This window comes from Pituophis catenifer, unplaced genomic scaffold (assembly GCF_029215685.1).
Source record: "Pituophis catenifer annectens isolate HBS135680 unplaced genomic scaffold, rPitCat1.0.hap2 SCAF_3, whole genome shotgun sequence".
Classification (NCBI taxonomy): domain Eukaryota; kingdom Metazoa; phylum Chordata; class Lepidosauria; order Squamata; family Colubridae; genus Pituophis; species Pituophis catenifer.
In genome coordinates, this window is record NW_027256883.1 from 159,467,499 (window position 1) to 159,490,453 (window position 22,955).

Genomic DNA, 22,955 nt, shown 5'->3' on the forward strand with positions numbered 1-22,955 from the left:
TAATATCAGTAATATAGTAATACTTATCATTCTAAAAGTAGCAAAAGCATATACATTTAGTTAAAACGTTCTCTTTCCAATACTGGAAAAAGCAATAGTAAGCAGCCCAAAAGGGTCTGAGACTGCAAGAAAGGAACATTACTTAAATTCATCAGTCAGTTAACATAAAACTCAGATGCCTGAACAGAAGGTAACTCAATTCATAATTCAGTCCTTTATTCACTATGTTACATCCGATTCTACTTACAACTAGATCCTCCCACCTATGACTCAAATGAAAAGGCCATCTGATTTCACTGACAGTTCCAACATTTTGCCAGACAATTAAAAATACCTTGTTGTTTTAGTTGTAATGCTATACATGCTCTAATCTCTAATTAATGTTAGTAATATGATATCTCATAAACAGGTCAATAGAACATAATGGGCAAGGACAACATATCAGATGTGTAAGGAATAGTTACTGTTTTTTTTTAAAAAAATGACAGAATTCAATAAAAAGAAAAAAGATTTTCATTTCTTCTAAGGGGAAAAATGTTTTGCAACCATTCTCTGGTTTAGGAGTGTAACAATCTAAATAAATACTTCTACACTGAAGTGCTACGTCAGAAGAATAAAATAATGGTACCCTGTTTTCCCCAAAATAAGACATCCCCTGATAATAAGCCCAATCAGGCTTTTGAGTGCATGGCAATTAAGCCAAGCGCTTATTTCAGAGTTCAAAAAAATATAAGACAGGGTCTTATTTTCGGGGAAACACGGTAAATAGGTACCTATATAAATATTTTGAACTAATTAAAAGAAAATGTCAAAGAAGGAATGTTCACACTCTCAAGGCTGCATGATAGATAGTAGTCTGAGGCTAGTTGAGCAGACTTGAGCCAGGGAATCACAGCCAAGGAACAGAAAGAAAAAGTCCACCAAAGTCAGGAAAAATTAGCTGTTCAAGCAGGCTTTCAATCCAAACAGGAAACTTCCTATCCAGGAGGTCCAACTAGTCCAGTGATGGTGAACCTTTTCAGCACCAAGTGCCCAAATTGGAGCGCCGCCCCAGAAACCCGAAGACCAGGTGGCCAGTGCACATGCGCGTGCTGGCCACCTGGGCTTCCAGTTTCCGGCATGCACATGCGCGTTGGCCAGTTGGTCTTCAGCATGCCAGAAACCCGGTGCGTGCATGCATATCAGTCAGCTGGCCTTCAGGTTTCCAGCACTCCGGCATGCATGAAGCCCAACTAGCCGGTGTGCATGCACACGCTGGAAACCAAAAGAGCAGCTGACAACAGTGTATGTGTCCACAGAGCGGGCTCTGTGTGCCACCTCTGGCACATGTGCCAAAGGTTTGCCATCATAGAACTAGTCAGTCCTGATTGTCAGGGGCAAATATTTAATCACCATAATGATCTTCCAAAGTACTGTAGCACTTTGAGGCATTTATACCTGAGCTTTTTTTCCCCCCAAGTCTTCTATAGTGTGGCAAGCTCATTATATATGCATATGGTATTTGCAAATAAGTATCAGTTAAAACTTGATCCGATTTCAATTCTGTAAGTTGCTGATTCTGAGCCAATTCGAACACAGCAAGACTTTCTGAAAGATGAAAATGCAACTTCTTCAAGCTGGAATCTGTACTGGTATATAAACCAACTTATTTTATTTCTCAATGATCTACTGGTGGCTCTTTGATTGTCTTTGCCAGTAGCCATTAACATGGACTCCCAAGTTGGACAGTAAACTACCCTGTTTCCCCCAAAATAAGACATCCCCTGATAATAAGCCCAATCAGGCCTTTGAGCGCATGGCAATAAGGCCAAGTGCTTATTTCAGGGTTCAAAAAAATATAAGACAGGGTCTTATTTTGGGGGAAACATGGTATAATTAACTACAGTTTCCTTGTGTGTTTTGCCACTCACATGGATATGAAAGATAATGAAAAGTTGCTAGCATAGATGCCCAAAACCTAAGATCCCACCTATTAATCCCATTCAGTGTCCTGTCTCTACATACAGCTCATTCAAACAGAAACTGCTCCGTTGTTTTGGAAGGAAACAATGTTTTTTCCAGCATTGTCATAATATGAGATTGATATTATAACCTCTGTAATGATGGGGAAGATACAAAAGAAAATATTTATTATTTTGTGCTGGACCCATTTTTTTTTTACCTCCCCCAAAAAACTGGAAAACTCTTCAGTGTCAAAGAACTTGAACTATTTTTTTTCAACAATACATTTTTTTCCCTATGGGGAGACCAATACAATATTGTACAGAGACCATCAGCAATTCAGTTTGTATCATTCAGGGTGCATACAGTTTAAAAGCATGCAATAAGAAAATAATTTCATATATTGCAAGCCATAATAATAAAGGCAGCAGCAACTAAATATTAACCAACAACAACTTTTCAGACCTATCAAGAACTCTCAAGTCTACTTTTTCTCCTTTTTTTTGCTGCTGAAGCAATAAAAAAGGGAAAACCAACATCCAAATGATCTTGTTTATGGTGGTTAAATAAGCTGCATGTGCTTAATCCGTTAGAGTTTAATGAATTTATGACTTGCTTTGGAATTTGACAAGGGCCATAAAAGAGTAATTAACATTTATCAGCGTGTTTGCTCCGCCTGCACACACCCTCCTCCTCTTGGCCCCTCTCATGGCAGTGTCGGGCACCATAGAGAGATATAAAAGCGATCAATTAATTTTTAATAATCTCAGGAAAAGATTGTAGAATTGCAGTATGAACTCTGGGAGTGTCAATAAACATGCCGAAGGTCATCTACTTTCTTCCTCTATATGCTTGTCAGTAAAGTGATGGTGGTGGGGAGATAGAGAAGAATGGGACACACATATTAAAACCTGCCACGGGAATAGGTGATGGAGTAATCAATCACAACTACTCATCCAATCATTTCACCTCATTGGTTAGTATGTAGTCCACTAAACAGGAAGCGTACCCAATTTCTACTATATTTGTATATTACTAGATTTCAAAGTTGTCTATACAATTGCCCAAAATATTATATGCATTAAAGGCCTTTGACTGGCCTAATTACAGTACAAAAATAATGCTCCCCCAGCATCTTCATTCTGCTATGTTCCTATGGCACCCTTTTCATCTTGTTTCTAGCCATATATAAAGACACATCCACACATCTTTCTCTAGCATGAGAATGCCCTAACAACACTCCCCTGAGCAAGTTTCGGCCAGAGGCCATGTTTAGGCACTTAGCTACTCAAATGATGTTTTCCATTATATTATTGCTTGAGTTTCTCCATGCAACAATGTAGGGTGCATTGATGAGAAGAGGGGAGGCCATTTGCTATAACAAAGTGCCTAGTGGCTCTGTCACTGGGGTCCTGAATCTCCCCTTCTTTTCAGTCGCTGACCATTGCACACACCATCCATTCTTGTTTTATCTGACAATGGGCTTGTTCTCCTTTTTAAGTTATTTTTGAAGTGGTTAGGGATACTTTGAAAGGTGAGGGTTTGCCTACTTGGCCTATGTCATCAACAGCACATCTAAAAGTATAGCATGCCAATTGATGATGGCCTTGTATGAAGTGGCTAATATTATTAGCCAAACTCCAAATCAAACTGCCAATCACATCTCTTATTGTTCATATATGAGTCAGCAGTAAAGAGAACTCTAGCTTTGAGTGTACTGTGGGTGCACTTTGGATGCATGTTGGTTTCTTACCAGCTCCATCGGGGTGACAGTATGCCAATTCTGTGGATTCAGCCCAAGACAGCCTTAAGTCATCAATGCAGAGTATTATAGTACTACTTTGTCTTATTTCAACCACATCCAAGGGCAGTCTCAAGGTGTACAAAACCTATTAGGGTATCTTAGCCATTACCAAGGAAGAAAGTCAAAAGACTGAAGTAACTGGAAGCAGAGGCAACACAAGCAGGCTTCCGACTGGTAGATGTGACAGTAAATTTTATAACATCCAAGACGAGTGGATAGTATTTTAAATTGAGTATCAGTGAAAGTCATAAGGCTTTTACTCACAATTTCAGATTGTATTTTTAACTATCAAGAAAATGCTGAGAAAATTCCAGATGGTCAAAAAGAAAATTATGCATTTCAAAGGATCATAGTAATAGAATTTAACTGTGTTTTGGTAATATACAACATCCAGTTATTTCTTCCCCTAGTCAGCAGACATACATTGAAATAGACTAGGATAGCTGTTTCTGTCATACAAAACTTTAAAAAAAAATTCCTTCCAGTTGCCACAAAAGAGGCTGGAAGATTGTCACTCTGTCCACAGGCCCTGCTTTAAAAAAAACACACCATACATCTGTAATTTTAAAAATCTGCACTGGCTTTTTTTTTTTTTTAAATCTCCCCATGGACCTAAAAAAATTCTCTAGTGTGTGACCACAATTGGCACTGCCACTGACAGACTCATGGATTTAACCACAGTTATTTCTTTCTGTCCTTTTTTCATCACCTCTGTGATCTGAGGGTGGTGAAAACTGAGACAGAGGTGGGAGTTCCTGGAGAGATCCCCTTTTCACAGGAAAAGAATCATCTAATTGCCCAGACGCTAGGCTCATAACAGAGGGGAATTAATTGACTAAATTAATAATTGAGTTGAGCCCCAAGTACAGTTTGTCTATTTGAGGAAAAATCTAGCAGTCTTTCAGTTATTTAAGTAAGTTATCAACCTGGGTTAGATAGCTTGTATGAACCAACACCACCCCCAACACACACACAGGGATGCTACATACATACCAAACTTTAATGTTAATGTTAATTTTTAATGACACTTTACTTATCAATTATATTATATTGTATAGCCTCTCTTTGAGGAAGAAGGATGGTTTAGAAATATGAAATATAAATAAATTCATGATATAATTAATCATATCATATGAATAGGGCCAATATATATTATTTGAACTGATTATAGCCCATGAGTCATTTAGAATATCTGAACAATGGAAATACAACAATAACAACAAAGGTTAATTTGCAGTAGAAGCAAAGAAATATGGAACAGGAAAAAAAGAGGAGGGGCTTTTCTATGCTATGCTAGTAATTCCTATATAAAGTATCCTTTTCCCCCTAAAATTTAGAAATATTTTTCAACAAGCCAGGTATTACAGTAAAATTCTTATTCTATACCACACAATGCTAATAGAGGTGTTCATAATTTAGATGTCATGGTTCCAAGTAATGGGCCCAATCAATCCAGGACTCTGAGGTTGTGGTTTTTCTCAAAAATCCATTTTATTGAGTATATAATATAGGCATGTTCAAATGTGGCTTAATGTCAAGGCTCCGACTACCGACTCCAAGCAAGCCAGTCACTTTGGATTCCTCAAGACATGGCATCTGGCGTGAAGACAATTTTGATGGCTAGCAATGAAAAAGGACAACAAAAAGATACCAAAATACCAAAATACATTCAAATGTGCCAATATGATGTACCCAATAAAATGGATCTTTGAGAAAAACCACAGCCTCGGAGTCCTGGATTGATTGGGCCCATTACTCGGAAACATGACATTAGAGATATGAGCTACAACTTTTGCAGAGCAGGTACATAATCTTACTGACATTTATTAATGATTACTGAAAGATCCAGAATGAAACATTTGTCCAACCCAACGAAAATGACTGTTTCATTTTCATTTCTCATCTAGTATTCTAAGGACAATTTTTAACTGATTTTCATCCATAACTTTTAGCAACTACCCACTTCTGCTTATAATGAAACTTTTTCCTTAAACTAAGGATATACAGTATTAACTGCCCTTGATAAAACAATGACAGATTTGTTCCCAGCAGTTTTCAATCAAATGCTATAGTACAGGTTAGTAGTAATACTTTAAATATATTGTTAGTATCTTTTTATGCCTTAACTATATTTTTTATTATTGCCCTAATATCATCTACGCAAATTGATGATGCTTCTACTGTTTTTCCAAAATATCCCCAACAGTAATAAAAATAAATAAACACTTACAGAGGGGGAAAGTTAACGCCATGCGCTGGCTGGCCCCCACGGACACTGGTGGCCCTCCTTGGCTGTCGCTTCTATCTGGCAATCAATTGACAAGAAATTGAGATTATGAGATATGACAATCACCATCAGAAGAAAGACAATCAATCAACTGACTACTATAGCTGAGCAAGTGACATTTAACAGTAGATATTTTCCAAATTTAGTTACCATCATGGGATTAGATATCAAAAGCTGCAGCTTTAGTCTTATAAAGAACACACAAAAAGAACTGCTGTAAACAGTGTTTTTTTATAGATCCTGATACCTAATATTTTCTCACAAGGAACCTCATACGATATAATGAGATTAGGAAAGAGGAATGTAGAAATAATGTACAAGTCTTATATGTTGAACTGTAGAATAATGCTGCACAGTATTTCAAAAATATGCAGAAGCATAAATACAGCATCTATATACAACTCTTTAAAGCTGCTGGCCCCACAATCCCACAGAAGATTGTTTTATTTGGAGATGTAGACAGGTGTTACTTTCACACCTTTGCACACATCAGTGTAACTTTTCTATGTTATTCCCAAAGCACTGTAATGTTTTACTGTAGAATCAATTTAAAGAAAGCTAAATGCTATTAAACCACTTCACTGAACGGGCATCACATTTTCATATGTAGGCAAGCTTGAGACTATATTTATTTATTTGCTTTATATATTTTCTTCTGTCAGGAGTCCAAGGAAGATTATCTACATCCTCCTCCCATTTTCTTCCACAAGATAGGATGGGTCAGTCTGCAAATGACTGGCTCAAAAGCATTGATTGAACTTCCAGGGTTAAAGGTAGATCTGAATCTGGATCTTTCCGTGTCCAAATCCAATGTGGTTCTCAACCTGTGGTTCACAGATCCCTTGGGGGGGGGGAGCTGTGATGTCATTACAGGGGGTCAGCGAAGGCTTGGAGAAATATTATGATTTAAACCTTGGGTTAAGTCTTGGTGGTCCATGGCCATGATCTGTGGGCATAAAAGGGGGTCCGGGGTGAAAAAATGGTTGAGAACCACTGCTTTAATCACTATATCAACATGGCTCTATTACTTTCCAGAGCAACAGCTATTAATCAGCTACTCACCCTCTTAAAAGATCAGACATGTTTACAGTTTTACAAACCGATTTGAATTCAGTTCATATTTTGTTTCTCAAAGATTTTTAATTACTGAAGTATCTCTGGCAAAGTGCCTTAATGAACGTTGTTTGTTCACACATAACTCATGCTTGAAATTCAGTATAAAACTTGACCTGATGAGAATCCTAGCTTGCTCATTGCAAAGAACATTTTATAAACAGTCTACAAATCAAATAGAACCTTCGGAAGTTCTAGCAGACCAGGACAATTAGTCTTTTTTGCCTATTTTCATGCTTTTACCATCCCCTCTCTAATCTTCCTGTCTTTCAGCTTCTAACATATCATTCAACAGAATTCTCCTGATCAATCAAATTAATACATTTATGTTTTAATTGAAATTTTTACATCCTTCAAGGTTACATTAAATATCTATGTTTTGTAAGATTAATACTAACTTTCCCCATTGCTTCTTCAGTTTGGTACTGTTTCCTTAAACAATATAAGGGAAGAAAGAGACAATAATTTGGCATGTTTGATACACTAGCTATATGCCCTTAACTTTAAAAAGTAATGTAAATCTGAATATTCTACTTAAACCACTTCATCTTATCCTACATAAATAAAAACAAAAAGTATTGATTAATGTACAGCTAATCTCTTGAAAACTTTATCCAGTGTAGAAACTGGGCCCTGGAAGTAAAATATTTCATTATTTAACTTGCAAAAATTACATTAATTGTCAAGAACATTAGTTAGAAATAAATCAGAATGGAATATTTTAAACATTCTCAGGTCCTCTATAATTGTAAAAACAATTCTCAATACATTTGAAGCAATATTCAAAGTAAATTATTCCAGCATTGAACTTCTGTATGACTATTAAGGCTGTTTTGTTTAAACATGAATATGAGAGTCATGATTTGTTAACATTGTTTTCTGAGATTTGGGGGGAGGGTTTGAATCTGGGCTGCCATTTTTATGTGAAGTTTGTTGTTGTTTTGGCTTGAGAAGAATTTGTTTCTTAACCCAATTAATTTCTTTGTTTTTGGACTGTGGCTGATTTATCTTTTTGGCATTTATTACTATAAACCACCTAGTATCTTATGATGTGGGCAGTATGTAAATATCCATAATTCATTAATTCATTAGCTAACATACAAAAAATCTGAGCTGGCCTAATTTACCAGCTTTGCCTTTAGAAATAATGTATTGGTTGCAAGTGCTATTAGGATACTTTAATTGAGGAAATGAATGGTTTATAGTAATTCAGACTAAACCAAGCAAAACAAATCAAACCTGAAAGAGATACTGTATGATTCAGGTGCTGAACAATGGCCAAAACCTGCCTATACAAGATACAGTTTGCTAGGTTTATACAACTGAAAGAGACAAAGGTTAATGAGGTTCTGATATTGTTCTTCTACAGATTGATCTAGTAGTACAATATAGACAAACATACAGATGAACGTGATATGCCAACATTCCACGATGCACCCATCAATGGCTGATATTCTTGCTAGGTCACAGAATTGTTATCCATACAGTCCCACTGCTGTTAAGAGCAACTTAGGAATCATTTCCAGACACTATACTACTATACATGTGCACAGCCTGTTGCATAACAAACCAAGGTCCCATTTCCTGTTCCCCCAGAACCGTTAAAACCTCACAAACCACTAGGAAGAACTGTTTCCTGCAGGTGTCCCAGGAACATGAATCACACCTTGTCAAAATGCTGCGTATGAACCAATGGAACAAGATCCTTCAAAAAGTAGATACATCTTGCAGTCTTTGTCCATGCATAACTTTCTAACCTGCTGATCTACATCCTGATCAGGAAGGGGTTAAATGAGTATTAATCAGACACTTTCAAGAAGCTTTGAAAACTCATCCAAATATTATAAAAAATGCCTTTAATCATCTAATAGCCCAAACGGGGAAGTGATGGATGGGCTGATCTTTGCCTGAATAGATGAGCTTGGGGATGTGGGCTTACAGGAGATGGGAAAAGAGACGATGACACTTTTCCTTCCTCCCTCCCTCCCTTGCTGCTTGGAGCAGTTAGAAATATGAGGTCACCCAGCAAGAGATGATAACACATTAAGGGCTCTTGAGAGATTGGCCTGTCAGCCTTGTTAGGAAGAGGCAATTGGGGCTGACTGTATAATTAAAGGCTGGAGAAAACCATAACTCACAGCAGTTTAGACAGCAATGAAGGGACTCTATCCACTACGGTCTTTTTTGTTTGGAAGAAACACCTCAGTAGAAATGAGCTTAGTTCAGTGTAGTTTGGGCTTCAGTGAGGTGCTCTTAATGAATTGCAAGTCTGCAATTTCAATTGCAGTCCTGCTGCATCAGGTTTTGCAAATATGAATTTGTCACACAAAGCTACTACATTACTATGTGAAGAAAAACAAGTCAAGGTCAGGACTGAGGATTATTCAAATAGCATGACTTATAATAGGAGTCATATAGGCATAATCTAAAATAACCAGATTATTTCGCTATATACCTAAACCTTGTCCTAACATAAGAATCCAACTGGTATGTCTGAATTACTTCCAAAGGTGTTGTTTGATTCAGACCACATAGCCCTAAAAAGATGTTTATAAGCTCTGTCTGCTTATTCTGAATTAAAAGCATCCTCCAACAGATCAGTTCTGTTAGTAATCAAATTGTAGAATTCCTGATCTTCAGTATAGAGAATGGTGACAGTTTCTCACTGTATAGGCATAAGGTATAGAAGATAGCAAGTTTGGTACACTGTTTCTATATTACTATAAATTAATATATGAATTGTTTCTCAACAGAAGTAAAGAGGACAATCAGCAGGAAGGGGGATAGACTTTGTTACAGTGGCAATTAATACACCATTAGAAACCTGAAGGATCAAGTTAAAGACAGATCATCATGGAGAAAGTCAACAATGATGTGACAGAACATTATTGATCAGTTCACTTAAAAGAACACTGAACATCCTTGGGATATTAAGGATTTATTAAACTAAATCTCTCTATATAATACTCTGAACAGTAAACGGTCTATTTATCTCACTTGATTCTTACTGATGGCATTCCAATGATGGCAGTATTTCATGTAATCACTGGACTACAGTTGGAGACAAGATATTAGACACTACTTCATACTCTTTCCCCCTCCCAGTATTTTTACTGTAGAATCTATGTTTCAATGAATTTGATTCTGCAATTATCTTTGGCATTGTGTTGTTTCATAAACTGTGATGATGATGAATTATCAAGCTAGTGTGGAGTCTTAGTGACCACATAGCTAGAATTGGGTTGCATTGGTTTATTTTATGATCAGTTAGTTTGATTTCCGGGCTAACTATAATATTGTTAGAAGTTGTCTCCAACACTGAAGCTCAAAAGCTGTAATACTCTTGTTTCTCTAACATCCAATTTTTACTTCATAGAGAATCACACCATTGTTTGCACGATTCTGATTTTGTAGGTAGAGACATAATGGAATCTGAATACTTTTTCCAATCCTTCATTGCTACTTTACCAAGTATTAGTCTACTACAGGAGTGCCAAACTCACGTCGTCACAGTGGCATCACATGACGTATCACGACGTTTCCCCCTTCACTAAACCGGGCGTGGGCATGACCAGCACGTGACACATCCGACCCGTGGGCCGCAAGTTTGACAGCCCTGGTCTACTAAGTATTTTGTGACAGCTGTTTTTTATTGTTGATAGTTGATCCTTAAAAGGCAAAGGCTATTCACAACTTCAATATCATCACTGCCAATTCTAAGCCTGGTTGCCATACTTGTGGTCATAAGTTTGGTCTTCTTTATATTTAATATTTTTTTTCACTGTGCTCCTTAATTTCCATTACCAGAACTTGCAGATTTACATTTACATTTTCAGCTGTCAGAATAGAGTCACTTGCATAGTACAGCCTACTAATGTTTCTTTCACTAAAGGGGATGTATGGGGAACTCATCAAATTTGCAGACCACACCAAGCTGGCAGAAATAGCCAAGACTCCAGAAGATAGGCTTAAGATACAGAAGGTTCTTGATAGACTTGAACATTGGGCACTATCTAACAAAATGGAATTCAATGGTGAAAAAAATAAGGTTCTACATTTAGGCAAGAAAAACCAATAGCATAGGTGGTACCTGGCTCAATAGTACCCTGTTTTCCCCAAAACAAGACATCCCCTGATAATAAGCTCAATCGGGCTTTTGAGCGCATGGCAATAATGCCAAGCACTTTTGCCAAAGAACAATTGTTGGAATTGGGTATGTCTAATGACTAGAGGTGACATGATAGCAGTGTTCCATTATCTCAGGGGTTGCCACAAAGAAGAGGGAGTCAAGCTATTCTCCAAAGCACTTGAGTGTAGGACAAGAAACAATGGATGGAAACTAATCAAGGAGACAAGAAACCTAGAACTAAGGAGAAATTTCCTGACAGTTAAAACAATTAATCAGTGGAACAACTTGCCTCCAGAAGTTGTGAATGTTCCAACATTGGAAGTTTTTAAGAAGAGATTGGACAACCATTTGTCTGAAATGATGACTGAGCAGGGGGCTGGACTAGAAGATCTCCAATGTCTCTTCCAACTCTGTCATTCTATTCTATTCTAATTTAAAACATGCCTACATGCATCCAATCTAGCTTTCCTTAATACATATTCAATATATAAACTGAATAAATAACTGAAGAGTATGTCACTTGTGTCACTCATCTACCTGGAACCAGTCTGTTTCACAACATTCTATCTGGACTATGGCTTCCTGACCTTTGTATAGATTTTGTAGGAGGACAGTAAGATGTTCTGAGATTCTCATTTTTCTAAGGACATTTCAGAGTTTGACATAATTGACATTAACTGAAGGCCTTTCTATAATCAATGAAACACATATTGATTTATTTTTGGCAATTCTTCGGTTTTCTCAATTATCTAGCATGCATCAGCACTAAGAAATCTTATTATTACAATTGCTAGTATGCTCAGAAACTGATTTTTTGCAATAGAATTTTCAAAACCTTGCCAGCATATTCTATTTCTATACTTTGCCTTATTTATTGAACAGCTGTATCTGGTCGGTACAAATTTGACTTGTTTTCACCTACTTACTTCCTCTTATGCAGCCACTGCACCTGCCATCATATTAATGATAAACTTTCCTAAAAATGAGAAATTACCCCATAATCTCTTAAATCCTTTATGTTGCATGGGTAAAATAATCCCTATTCTGCTTTTTATAACTTTAGGATGGATCAATAGCTTCACTGAAAAGCCAATGACCTTGAGGATTATTTGGCTGGGGCACAGTTATGAATTCTTGGGGGAGAAATGACCTTTATCAAATGTCACATGTCATTGGATTTTATATCAAACATGGGTCGCATGCTCTGGTTATGCAAATCTCTCTGCCAATATATAGGTATACGTATACATGGCTTGAAAAGGTGAATGTGGGCATCACTGTGATTATGAGGGATGAACATCAGATGACCTTCCAGGACAGGCCGGTAGTGTCCTGCTGAAATTAATTGATATAACAGATTGGAAAGCATATTTCTTTTAAAGTTTCTTTTTGCAATGGTTGCAAGTGATCCACAGAATCAGAAATCAAGAATGCAAAAATGCTGTGTCATGAAGACTATGATTCAAAGTTTCTTACAAAACAAGAATGCTACTTGAGGTAACTACTTGAAAAAACATTAATAATTACTTAGCATATGCATTATCATTTCTAGATAACAGCAGGAAAACAATGATTGATCTTTAAGATAATTTCTCTATAAAGTATAACCAAATGATGCATACACAGTTATCTCTTTGTCTTCTTCAAAGCTTCTGTGCATGTATGTGAATGTTGGATTAAGTACTTGCTTAGAAAGGAAAGTTTTGGAACCATATGCAAACAATATATAAGTGTGGTGTGCAGACTATTAATTCCTGAACATTCAAATTTTTCCTTCAATTGGATATTAGCTAAAGGACATGGAAAGTAACTGTAATTTAGAAATGACATAAATTCATGGCAAATCATCATTTTAAAAAGTGTTGTAAAGAAAAAGAGCAAAATTACATTAAATTTATACTTGATCTCTGCAATGTGAGGAACAATTGTTTGGGTTACAATACAAATGTTGGGTTACAATCAAGAGAACAAGTGAAGGGACAAGCTTTGTTTGTTTATCCAGTTTCCTCTCCTTGCAAGAATGCCTTGACACTGTGTCCTGTAGTGCAGAGTCTGCAGCCCCAACTAGCTAAATTTATCCCAGCTGCAGTTGTGTTTACAAAGCCGTTCCTGTTTATACTCCTGTTCCATCCTGATCAAATTTCAGCCAATGACATTTTACAAACTAAGCGCTTTATTCAGTTGCTTTGTCTTTCTTGCTTCTGATTGGCAAGAACAAAAGTGGTTACATGCAAACTTGATTGCTGCTCTATCTCCAAGGTCTCTTCCGACTCTGTTTTTCAGCATTCTGTAAGTGCTGGTATATAGGAATGGAAGAAGCAGAATGGCTTTGTCTTGTCTGTTTATATATTTTGGCAAGAATTCTTTATCCACCCCTTCTGTTGATGGACTAGGAATCGCCTATGATTACTACTTAACTGGTCATCTTCTTGGTTAAGCTAATTAATTTCTAATGTCCATTTCAACCCATTTGAATTTGAAATTCACTAAGTCATTACTTATTCCTGAACAAAAATATATATTGACAAGAAGTTTAAATGTGACATTTTTAAAAGTCTTACTTTGTCTCAAAAAGCTGCATGAATTGATAATAGGAAGCTGGTTAGACAAACGACTATAGAATGGTTGAAACAGAGAAGGCAATACTAATGAGTATAGCCCAGCGGTGAAATCCACTTATGTTCGCTACCGGTTCGGGAACGGGAGTGTGCAGGAGGGCAAGCATGCCTCTTCTGCGCATGCGCAGAGGATCAAAAATGGGACGTAATGACATCCTGGCAGGTGGGAGGAGTCTCCTGCCACCGGCGCTACTGGTTTGCGCGAGCCCAATAGATCCGGCCGGATTTCACTGCTGGTATAGCAGAGGTGAGTTTCAGCAGGTTCTGACCAGTTCTGGAGAACCGGTAGCAGAACTTTTGAGTAGTTTGGAGAACCGGTAGTAAATATTCTGACTGGCCCCATGGTGGGATTCAAGTAATTTAACAACTGGTTCTCTGCCCTAATGATTTCTTCCAACAACCAGTTTGCCAAACTGCTCAGAAAGTTAACAACCGGTTCTCCCGAATGGTCGAACTGGCTGAATCCCACCACTGCCCATGCCCATCTATTCTCTGCCTCCCAAGTCCCAGCTGATCAGGAGGAAATGGGGATTTTGCAGTAACCTTCCCCTGGATTGGGGAGGGAATGGAGATTTTACAGTATCCTTCCCCTGCCACGCCCACCAAACCACACCCACAAAGCCAGTAGTAAAAAAAATTTGAAACCCACCACTGTTGTATAGCCTTAGTTTGGGAAGAATAGGATCCCAGATTTAGACAGAAACAAAGAAGGTTAAATAATTCCATGCAACTCCAACAAAATTCTTACTTTGGATTACTTTCAGGCAAAATAAAAGAAATAGAAACTGCTGAAGAAAAATAATTTGAATTATTACTAGACAGAATAATAAAGATATCTTGTGTTCAGAGTGACAATTGCAAAGCCTGTTTTTCAACATTATTCAATTTCAGTTTTCATAAACCCTTACTAGCCTGGTCAATTGTGAATGACAGTGGAGCTGCATTTCAATAGTCTCTGCAGAGTCAACATGTGTGCATCCTTGCCCACAGAAACAAATGATGCACAACCTAAATCTGAGCTCACCTGGTAGCTCTAGATATTTATATTATCTTCAACATGTCATCTATTTTTACAGCTTCAGTTTTAGCCACAAATAGCTCGGTGTTCCATTTTTTTCTGTTATCACTACTACAGAACTAGAGCTTCATATGTATTGAACTTAAATGATAAACTTATTTGAACAAGGGTTAAACCCAGACTAATATCTGGACAGAGCAGTACATGAACTAACTATATAAAGTATCAAGAGAAACACAAAGCATATGTGCATTTGATTCATGCAAGCAACTTCTCATCTCCGGAAGAGAATTCTTTAGTCAGGAAGTCACGGCCTTGATTACTTTGTCTTCCCCATTTAAGTACATCCCTAACTGCTCCTTGGATGGCTCAATTAGCAAAGTGAATATATTATATAAAGTCTAAAAGATTAAACTATCATAGGCAGCCCATAATTTCATGAAGAAGTCAGGGGAGCATATCCCTCTTATTAACTCTATAACAAATGTGATGAAAATGTTCAAATAGAATGTTAATGCAATGTTACGTGTAATTTTCCCAGGCGATCTCCTGCTGAAATATTTCTTTATTAATAGTAATTGAGGGTATAAATTATGAATGAGGCAACTTTCTCTTTTCACCAAGAAATATGTCCTAATAGCAATAATTCTTTCTAATCATTTTTGGATAGTGAAGAGAGATGGAACAAGAGGTTCTTTTTTAAAAATAAAAAAGCTGATCAAGAGAACACAAAATGCAGAAAAAGAATAAATATCTGTAACAGTATTAAGGCATAGAAGGAGGAATAGTCTATATACACATTAAGTGTTGTAGATATAAGATGAATATCCTATAATTTGGGGTTTGGCTCAAGGAGACTCAGAATGAACAGTTAAATGCATTTTGAAACGATGACTGAATTTTGTATTTAACTGCCTCTCTGATATACTATGAAAATGTCAAAATCTGAACTTTCTAAGTATTCAATATCTGGGACATAAACAAGCAAATACTTGGGCCATGAGTTACCACAAAACATATTACAATAAATTCAAACAACTAGTTACTATTCAATTCCTCTTAAATCCTGCAGAACTGTGACAAAATATAATTTGAGCAGCAAAGGAAGTCTGTGATAGGTAACTGTCGTCTTCTTTAACCTTACTTTTACCATGTCACATTATTCCACTTAGCTTGGAGCTGTATCTAACACAAAGCATGCAGCTGAAATTGTCTGTATCAGGGGTGAGCAATTCACATCCATGTGTTGCATGTAGTTTCAAATCCCCTTTATAAAAGCCTCCCAAAGCACCTAGTTCAGCAGCAAACCTAGAATAGCTTTAATTATTTTAATTTCTTTAAAATATACAAATACATCTGAGAACAACTATTACCACTTCCTGGAGACAAGAACCACTAAAAAAAGTTAATATGTTAAAAATGTAATTTTCAAAAATGTTGCCTGCTTCTTCTCTATGTAAAGAAAAGTAATGCATTATCAATCATTAGAATCTTGTAGCCAATGAAAGCTGTTTTATTTTCCTAGCCAATATTCCTGACCACAACCCTTCTTGCCAGTTAACTCAACCCAAGTCCTAAGAAGGGTTTTCCCAAAGTTACCCTTTATTTCTTCTTTTCTTCTTTCCATCTGAAGCCTCAAACACCTGCATCTACTTGTTGCTTCAGATTACTAGAGTACAGCTTGCAATAGTCTAAGCATCCATTGAGCTGGTACAAATGTTCAAAACATTTCAACTGCAGATAAGAAAGACTTAAGTCCCTCCATAAGAGCTGTTGTAATTAGCACAAACAGAACAGAAAGAGATTTTTACTGACTAGATGTGCATCTAATCTGTGCTTTAACTTAGTCTCGGAACATAGTTTATTCTGTATTTTTTAAAAATATATTTGAGATTTACAGAATACAGTATATGCATCAGCTGAACTCAACTTAGTAGGCAAACAAACAGTACTTTTGTTTTGCAAAAGAATGATTAGATGATTCCTTTTTGAAACTGAAGTTTCAAAGATCCCATCTATCACTCTTTGTTCAATTTATTTCACTCATGGAATGCATTTGTGGCCAATATTTCTTTCCCATAATCAAGATGTCACTTACCATTTTTCATGAACAATTTAGGGCCCAACAGCATATTACTGTATGTTAAATAGGTAGTTTACCCTTGTGTTTTTTTTTCCCTGTATAAAAATCTTTTAAGGTGAACAATATAGGTAGCATGGCCTAGGAAGGATGAATGCAACATTTGTTATTTTCATTGGATTCATTGCACCAAAGACACAGACACACTTTCTTTCAATTTTCTTAATCTTTTTGCTGTTTCCTTTTTTCTTTCCCACTTCTTCCCTACCTCTAAGATTGCGGGAGAAAGGAAGATCACTCATGTCTTAAAACTAAACTGATTATTTGCTAAATATGTTTAAAACTGACCCAAGAGCTTCACATGGCCTCATGATAAGTTATCCATCCCAGCATTAAGTATAGATATGAAAAAGGCATGCATATGCTTGTTATACATAGTTTACATGCTGCTTTCATATAATACATGTATGGTAATGTGTTAAAACCATCAATTGGTCAAGTGGCTCTTCAGTCAGATGGTGTATTCTACTGCATTTAAAATTCCCATTGCTAGAATTCTGTACCTGCAAATTATAATGAGTAAATTGCTACTTGTAACTCCTTCACTGTATTCCCTTACAAATGAAATGGCAAATTATATTGTTCATGATATAACTTTTTAAGAGTTTTGAGTAAGCTCAAAACTGAAATACTGAAAAGAAATACATAAAAACATCTGAAAATGGGGTAAAAACAGGTATAAGTTGGTCTTTCTCATAGGATCAAATAAACTTCCTTTTCACTTTTGATTGAAAAGTACTGAACTCTTTCCCAATTGGTAAGCAATGAAAAGACCTATGGAGAACTTCCATAGGTTTACTGTTCATCTACTTGCTGTGTTCCTCTCTATTAAATCACACCTGAAACCAACAGATTCACTTCAGCTCTTTGCTTGAAGCCTGCAATCAACGTAGATGTACTAATATAACTAGGAGCCAGGCAGGGGTGGGTTCTACTTACCTTTACTACCGGTTCACAATGGGAGCGTGTGTGTGTGCTTCACTCTTGCGCATGCACTTCTGTGCATGCACAGAAGCTTCTGCGCATGCGCAGATCGTCAATTATGATGTCCGGGCGAGTGGGTGGAGCCTCCTGCCACTTTTACTACCGGTTCTAAAGAACTGGACAGAACCAGGAGCAACCCACCACTGGAGCCAGGTTAGTCACATTTTCATACTGTGCTGGATTTAAATCAGAGTGGTTTAGATTTTCTTTCCTGATAATCAGGATGAAACATATATACCAGAGGTGGTATTCAGCCAGTTTGCATCAGTTCAGGTGAGCCACTAGCGGTGATCCTGCTCAGGCTTTAAGTCATGCTATTTAGGCATGTTTTTGAGGCCAGGAGCATGCCCGGAAGGTGCGCGAGTAAGCAATGCGCATGTGCGGAAGGGTGGGCGCATGTGCAGACAGTGTGGCGAACCGGTGGTAAAGGTAAGTGAAACCCACCCCGATCTATACTTAAGTCAAATCGCCATCTTGGAAAACAAGGATTTCCCAATTAATCAAAGAAACAGAAAGTGAGAGCCTAATGAATTTTGGGGAAAAGGAAGGAGTTTTCTTTTTGAAATCGGAAATGGGATGTGTCTTTGCTATTGCAACCTACTAGGCTCAAATGAAGTCCACTAGATTGGAGAAGGGAGTTGGATTGAAGTGAGGGGAACACCTGCGTCCTTCCTCCTATTCACCTGATTGAATTTGCAGTCCACTGCTCATTCTTTTTGCAGCTGCAAGGCATGAATGCCCAGCTGCCAACCCCATACTTTTCCTTTTAAAAGAGGGGCTAATTCAATTATCCCAGTGGCGTTAGCTTCTATGAAGGATAGTTCACCAGCATAGGCTATGTCCCCGACATAATATTAAAGGCCCTACTACCTTGCTCAGGGCAGATTAAATTCTACTCATTGCTTTAATGCTGGGCTCCCCACAAGATTCTGTACCTTAACTTTATTACCCCCTGCTTGGAACTGCCTGACCCATTGTTACCACTCCCTCTGATAATTCACCTCTCTGGAAACTTTGCCTTCTTGACCTCCTCATGGAGCAGCAAAATGAGGCTGAATCATATGTTCTATGGCATAAGCAAAGCCATGCCTCCCTCTGCCTACTTTCTTGATAGCTGCCCCACATCTCAGGTAAGGTCCATTGTAAGTGATGAGTTTTCTTCTTTGTTTCAAGGGCTCTGAGGGATAAGCTTCTGCCTAGAATGGAACATGCTAATATGCAGCCATACTAAAATGAAAAGAGGAAGAGCAGGGAAAGAAAAATGGGGTGCATTGAGTTTTGTGTCAAAGCAAAAGGAAATAAAACAAGTACAAATCTACCAGGGCTTTCCTCAGAGCATTTTTCCTGCTATTCATCAATAATTATTGCTCTTAATATTTTTAACCTATAGGGTTCCAACACAACATGCCCTTTAAATTCCAATCAACTTTAGCTGAAGAATAAAACTGAAGCTAACATAAGTTTCAACTTTTCCCACAGATATATCTGTGAGATTTTATGAGCTGTCCTAGGTACTGCAGATTTGCTGATGAAATAACTGTTCTGAGCTGTTTAATCAAGATTTATGGAATGTATTATAAGCGTTCACAAATATACTGCTCAAAAAAATAAAGGGAACACAAGCAGAAGACATCCGAGATCTGAATGAATGAAATAGCCTTATTAAATACTTTGTTCGTTACATACAGTAGTTTATACACTGCTCAAACAACTAAAGGGAACACAAAACTACTCTATGTAACAAACAAAGTATTTAATAAGGCTATTTCATTCATTCAGATCTCGATGTCTTCTGCTTGTGTTCCCTTTATTTTTTTGAGCAGTGTATATTAAACTACACTAAGCAAGCTCCTCTGTGGTTTACAGCTATGCATGAAACTCAAGTTACCCCGTGTAATGGTCACTTTGCTCCCACTGATTTCCTATCATATGGCTTCTATTTCAGACATTTAGCAATCTGCCTGATGAAGACCCAGAAGTGTCAGCTACTGCACATACAGCTCATCTCCCTGACAAGAAATGGATTTCTTGGTGCACAATCCCACTAACCCCAAGTAAAACAAGATCTTGAACAATATGGATCAATTTCAAAAAAGAAAAACAAAATGATTCTCAACACTGAAATAAGTTCTGTGGATTTTCTCAGTGATGCTTATCAAGTAACCTATAGAAAGACCCTTGAATGCTCCAATATTACATACTTTTTTTTACTGGAGTTATTGCTCATATTTAAAAATTATGGATGTACATAAGATGCTTGTTCTGCTCCCAAGTTATATTCCAGTTTCTGTAACCATATGTTGTCATTTCTCTTTAGCCATGTATTTCTAATTCAGTTGTGGTATAAGAGGAAGTCAGTTTTCATCTGGAGAATCCTGAGTTTTGTGGCACCTGGAAGCAAGCCACTTCCTCATTAAAGGATTCTTACCACACTCCTTCTCCTCCTTTTTCCTGAACTTCAGTTGTACAATTGTTCTTCAACCTGTTAGAGGATGGTGGCCTGATACCTCTTCATTTCCTCCTTAGTATCCCTAGCAATAAAGCAAACAGAGATTGACAAGAATGCTAGATCCTCTACTGTAAGATATATCTAATGTACAAAGCACCAAGCTACTTTGGTTTTATGTATCCTCCCCCTGTCCTCCCAGCTGCCCAACTTTCTTTTAAAGTTTTCTGGAACCAGAGTGATAGGACCTTAAGGTAGTGTAGTGATTTTTGCTCTGTATTCTCAATGTTGTAAATTCGGCAGCAGAAAAGATGATTGTGGATTATTTTCAAGCAGTTTTTAATGAACTGGAGAGCTGAAATGGTGATAGTGTGGAAATGCTCTGAATAATTAAACACTGTTAACACGAAGAAGAACCACAAGGCATATTGAATACTAGGTAGGTGGCAGTTATGTCTTTTCACAGCCCATCCACTCTTCAATCAATAGAAACAAAGGCTGAATGAGAAGTAGCTAAAGTAACAGGAAATAAAGCCTTACACAGCGGAGAACAGAAAGCGACTAGAAGTTAACACAAAGGGAAATTACAGTAATAGGTCTAGGGGTGTAAGTTAGACTCTTGGGCACATGAGCCTCCTCCTTTGCTTTTCACTGCAATGTAGCATGTAGAACGCGGGTGTCAAACTTGCAGTGTCACTTTGCCATCACCTGATGTATCACAATGTTTTTTCCCCTTTGCGGAGCTGGGGTAGGCGTGGCCTGTGTGTGACGCATCTGGCCTGCCGGCCGCCAGTTTGACACCTCTGATGTAGAAGGTTTACCATATGCTGCTTCTATGCTTTGGAACCTCTAGCGAAGAGGAATTTGAAGGTATCTCTCTCCACCCATAAATGATCTCATAAAAATAACAGAAAGGACACTCATATAGATCCTTGTTAACATTTTATTACTAATCAGCAGCTATACTGATTAGTATAGCTAATCAAAGCAGAGAAGGAAAAAGATAACAATGAAGCAAACTGGGAATTAACAATGAGAAGAATGAAAGTGGTGAATTACTGTATCCTGAGAACATAAACAAATACTGTATCTTTTTCTGAAGGAATCAGAAATCACATATTTATGAGAACCATTTGAATAAAGTCAATCTTAAGGATACTAACCTTTCAGTTATCACTATCAACTAATTTCAGAATTAATTATTACATCTAATCATTTTGAAAATCTCAAACTCTAAAATCATAATTTTTCCATGACTACAAGCTCCACCCCAAATTCTTCTTTCTCTCTATCTCTCCCCCTGCCCCCTAAGGATGTGGGTACTAATCGTCCCATTCATCTATCTTAAAAGCACTATGCCTGCATATGCACGTCTCTGAAAAGCTTCCTAGCTTGTCATATATCTGTCTAATTAATATTATTCCTAGCCCAGCACAGTCTTTTCCCCTTAATAAGCAAAGTGCTGACTTTATTACAGGTTTCTTCCTCACTTATTACTTTAAATCATATTCAGAAAATAGCTTACAGAGACAAATGCTATCTCCTAGCCCAAATGCCACTCCAGTCAGCACCTTCATCCAAAACTTATCTAGGCTCACTAAATTTAAAAGATGTAAAAGCGGGGTGGGAGTCTACCAGGATGCATTCCAAGAGTTCCCAGCTGCCAGGGGGTTTTCAACTGAACAGAAAGGTCAATAGGTTACTGATGTGTTGTCTGGTCCAAGCAAAACAAGATGTTAAATGTACACTAATTAGATGGGATTCAATATGGCTGCCTCATCAAAACTGGTTTAGGTCACAAAATGTGGAGGAAATTTGTAGCAGATATACACAGGAATAATATTATTACATTATGAGGTATGGAAGATGAATAATTAATCTGTCAAATTTAACCTATACCTCACTTTCCAATAATGCCCATAAACACAGACCTTGGTAAACATGGGAATAAAGGCATATAACCCATGTGACCTCCTAAACCCATGATGGCGATCCTATGGCACACATGCCCAAAGTGGCACGCAAACCATGTTACCTGGCACGAGCGGCCTTGCCTGTTTGTCTTCTGGGTTTCTGGTATGCATGTGTGTGCGATGATCAGTTGTCCTTCGCGCACACAGCAGTGCTGAAAACCAGTGTGCGCAGGCCAGCTGATTATCAGGTGCGCATGCACGCCAGAACCCAGAAGTTTAGCTTTTCCAGAGCGCAGCCCCGATGAGTGTGAATGTACAACATTTCTGCACAACCTTTTTGGCACTCAGTGCCGAAAAGGTTCACCATCATTGTCTTAAACCATGTCCATTTCTCCATAGGCACTTGGTATCATTAGTAAGTATTTTGATATTATGTCCTGCTACTTATAAAGCAGTATGACAAATGATGTAAGCAATCAATCCTCATGCTGCCAGAAATCAATACTTTCTTCAGTTGGAATGATGTATCTTGAGGGCAGTGCCATTCTAATCATGGCGCTAC

At 37.6% G+C, this 22,955-nt stretch overlaps 1 protein-coding gene across 3 annotated transcripts in view; it reads right to left on the minus strand.

The window, feature by feature from the left end:
* Positions 1-22,955, minus strand: part of RNF220 (ring finger protein 220) — a 335,380-nt gene that overhangs the window by 210,390 nt on the left and 102,035 nt on the right. Inside the window, exon 2 of one of the 3 annotated variants that reach the window (XM_070941405.1) lies at positions 5,976-6,050. The exons of the other annotated variants lie outside the window; for them this stretch is intronic. Within the exon in view, the coding sequence (XP_070797506.1) occupies positions 5,976-6,050 (75 nt within the window). The remainder of the gene's footprint in view (positions 1-5,975; positions 6,051-22,955) is intronic. 3 annotated transcript variants of the gene reach the window in all.